The sequence below is a fragment of the Antedon mediterranea genome, chromosome 3 (genome assembly GCF_964355755.1).
Source record: "Antedon mediterranea chromosome 3, ecAntMedi1.1, whole genome shotgun sequence".
Lineage (NCBI taxonomy): Eukaryota > Metazoa > Echinodermata > Crinoidea > Comatulida > Antedonidae > Antedon > Antedon mediterranea.
Window position 1 is genome coordinate 27,752,108 of NC_092672.1, and position 2,444 is coordinate 27,754,551.

Below are 2,444 nucleotides of genomic sequence, written 5' to 3' on the forward strand. Positions count from 1 at the left end.
TTTTAAGAATGATGATATAGTTGACTTATAATTTTCAGATATTGAACCTCCAGAGGTGTTGAGTTGTCCAGATAATACCACCTATAGTACAGACTCTGGGAACCCTAACAAAACAGACGTCAATTGGGAAATACCTACATTCCAGGATAATGTTCCTGGGTCATTAGTTTACAGCAGTAATATAAATCCGTCATCAAATACATTTCAACTCGGAACTACAATGGTGACTTATGAAGCTACAGACACATCAATGAACACTGGTTATTGTATTTTCTACATAACAATAATAGGTAATAAAACTGAATGAATGGAAATATTATTCATCATCATAATTATCATTATGTTTTTAATTCTGTATTTTGAAATTATTGGTCAATATTAAACCATAATTTGAGCATGATTTTTTTGAATATTTTGTATAGATGATGAACCACCAGTTTTAGAGTGTCCTGATGACATAATTGGTGTGGCACCCAACACATCTGGAATCAGTATCACTTGGTCAGAACCCACGTATACTGATAATTCTGGAAACACTGTTATTTTAAGTTCAACAAGAAATTCAGCAGATGTGTTTACTTTTGGGACACATAATGTAACATACACTGGAATTGACCAATCAGGGAACAGTGGTACATGTGGATTTGAAATCACAATAGAAGGTAAGCTTTAGTAAATTGATACCTTCATTACTATCTAAAGAGTAAAAATTGTCAACTCATTTATTTTACCCAAATGGATTATAAATGTGTTTCAACGAACAGGAAAATTAGTTACGCAGAGCAATGAAATTCAAAAGTTTCTTTTTATTTAAGATGAATAAATTCTCTAAATTGCTGTTCTAATACTTCCATTTTACGCAAATAAAACATTCCAGGTATCTTATATTATAATTTCTTGTACAAAAAAAAACAAAAATAAAACAAAATTATTCAGAAAGATTTTTCATTGTGTTGATATTCTGTATGTTTTACTTAACAGATAAAGAACCTCCTGTGATTAGTGACTGTCCTCCTGATATGAATTGGACAACATCTCCAGGTGTAAACTACACTACTGTCACCTGGAAAGAACCCGCAGCAGACGACAATGCGGGAACTCCAAGCCTTCTTCCAACACACAGTAATGGTAGTAGGTTTTACATAGGTGACACGATTGTAACATACACAGCTGAAGATGTTTATGCAAATACTGCTACATGTATTTTTAAAATAAATGTACAAGGTTAGTGTTAAACTACTGTATTTTAATGCAAATGTTTCTTACTTCTCTAGTACTCCACATGTTTGGTTATACGATCATAAAAATGAATTATGTAAATTCTGTAAAAATAATAAAGAAAGTGTGTGCAATAAACAAATCATATATTTCTAAAAATGCTGATATATATTTGCAGATATTGAACCTCCAGAGGTGTTGACCTGTCCAGATAATACCACCTATAGTACAGACTCTGGGAACCCTAACAGATCAGACGTCAATTGGGAAATACCTACATTCCAGGATAATGTTCCGGGGTCATTAGTTTACAGCAGTAATATAAATCCGTCATCAAATACATTTCAACTCGGAACTACAATGGTGACGTATGAAGCTACAGACACATCAATGAACACTGGTTATTGTATTTTCTACATAACAATAATAGGTAATAAAACTGAATGAATGGAAATATCATTCATCATCATAATTATCATTATGTTTTTAATTCTGTATTTTGAGATTATTGGTCAATAATCAACCATAACTTGGGCATGTTTTTTTTAAATATTTTGAATAGATGATGAACCACCAGTTTTAGAGTGTCCTGATGACATAATTGGTGTGGCACCCAACACATCTGGAATCAGTATCACTTGGTCAGAACCCACGTATACTGATAATTCTGCAAAAACTGTTATTTTAAGTTCAACAAGAAATTCAGCGGATGTGTTTACTTTTGGGACACATAATGTAACATACACTGGAATTGACCAATCAGGGAACAGTGGTACATGTGGATTTGAAATCACAATAGAAGGTAAGCTTTTGTAATTGATCTCTTCATAACTATCTACAGGATAAGAGTTGTCAAATCATTCATTTTACCAAAATGGATTATAAATGTGTTTCAACAACAAAAATAAAATAAAATAAAACAAAATTATTCAGAAAGATTTTTCATTGTGTTGATATTCTGTATGTTTTACTTAACAGATAAAGAACCTCCTGTGATTAGTGACTGTCCTCCTGATATGAATTGGACAACATCTCCAGGTGTAAACTACACTACTGTCACCTGGAAAGAACCCGCAGCAGACGACAATGCAGGAACTCCAAGCCTTCTTCCAACACACAGTAATGGTAGTAGGTTTTACATAGGTGACACGATTGTAACATACACAGCTGAAGATGTTTATGCAAATACTGCTACATGTATTTTTAAAATAAATGTACAAGGTTAG

At 32.7% G+C, this 2,444-nt stretch overlaps 1 protein-coding gene across 1 annotated transcript; it reads left to right on the top strand.

Moving 5' to 3' along the window:
* Positions 1–220: 220 nt before the first annotated feature.
* LOC140044246 (hyalin-like) lies at positions 221–2,444 on the top strand. The gene is made up of 6 exons (XM_072088724.1): positions 221–290; positions 423–662; positions 982–1,224; positions 1,397–1,648; positions 1,781–2,020; positions 2,197–2,444. The coding sequence occupies exons 1-6, from the start codon at positions 221–223 to the stop codon at positions 2,442–2,444; spliced, it is 1,293 nt and encodes a 430-aa protein (XP_071944825.1).

What these genes read in the sequence shown, in the direction of transcription:
- LOC140044246 (XM_072088724.1), top strand. Translation starts at nt 221, where the DNA reads ATGGTGACTTATGAAGCTACAGACACATCAATGAACACTGGTTATTGT. An exon ending in ATTTGAAATCACAATAGAAG is followed by an intron (nt 663 to 981) that starts GTAAGCTTTAGT and finishes TTTACTTAACAG; the next exon opens with ATAAAGAACCTCCTGTGATT. An exon ending in TTTTAAAATAAATGTACAAG is followed by an intron (nt 1,225 to 1,396) that starts GTTAGTGTTAAA and finishes ATATATTTGCAG; the next exon opens with ATATTGAACCTCCAGAGGTG.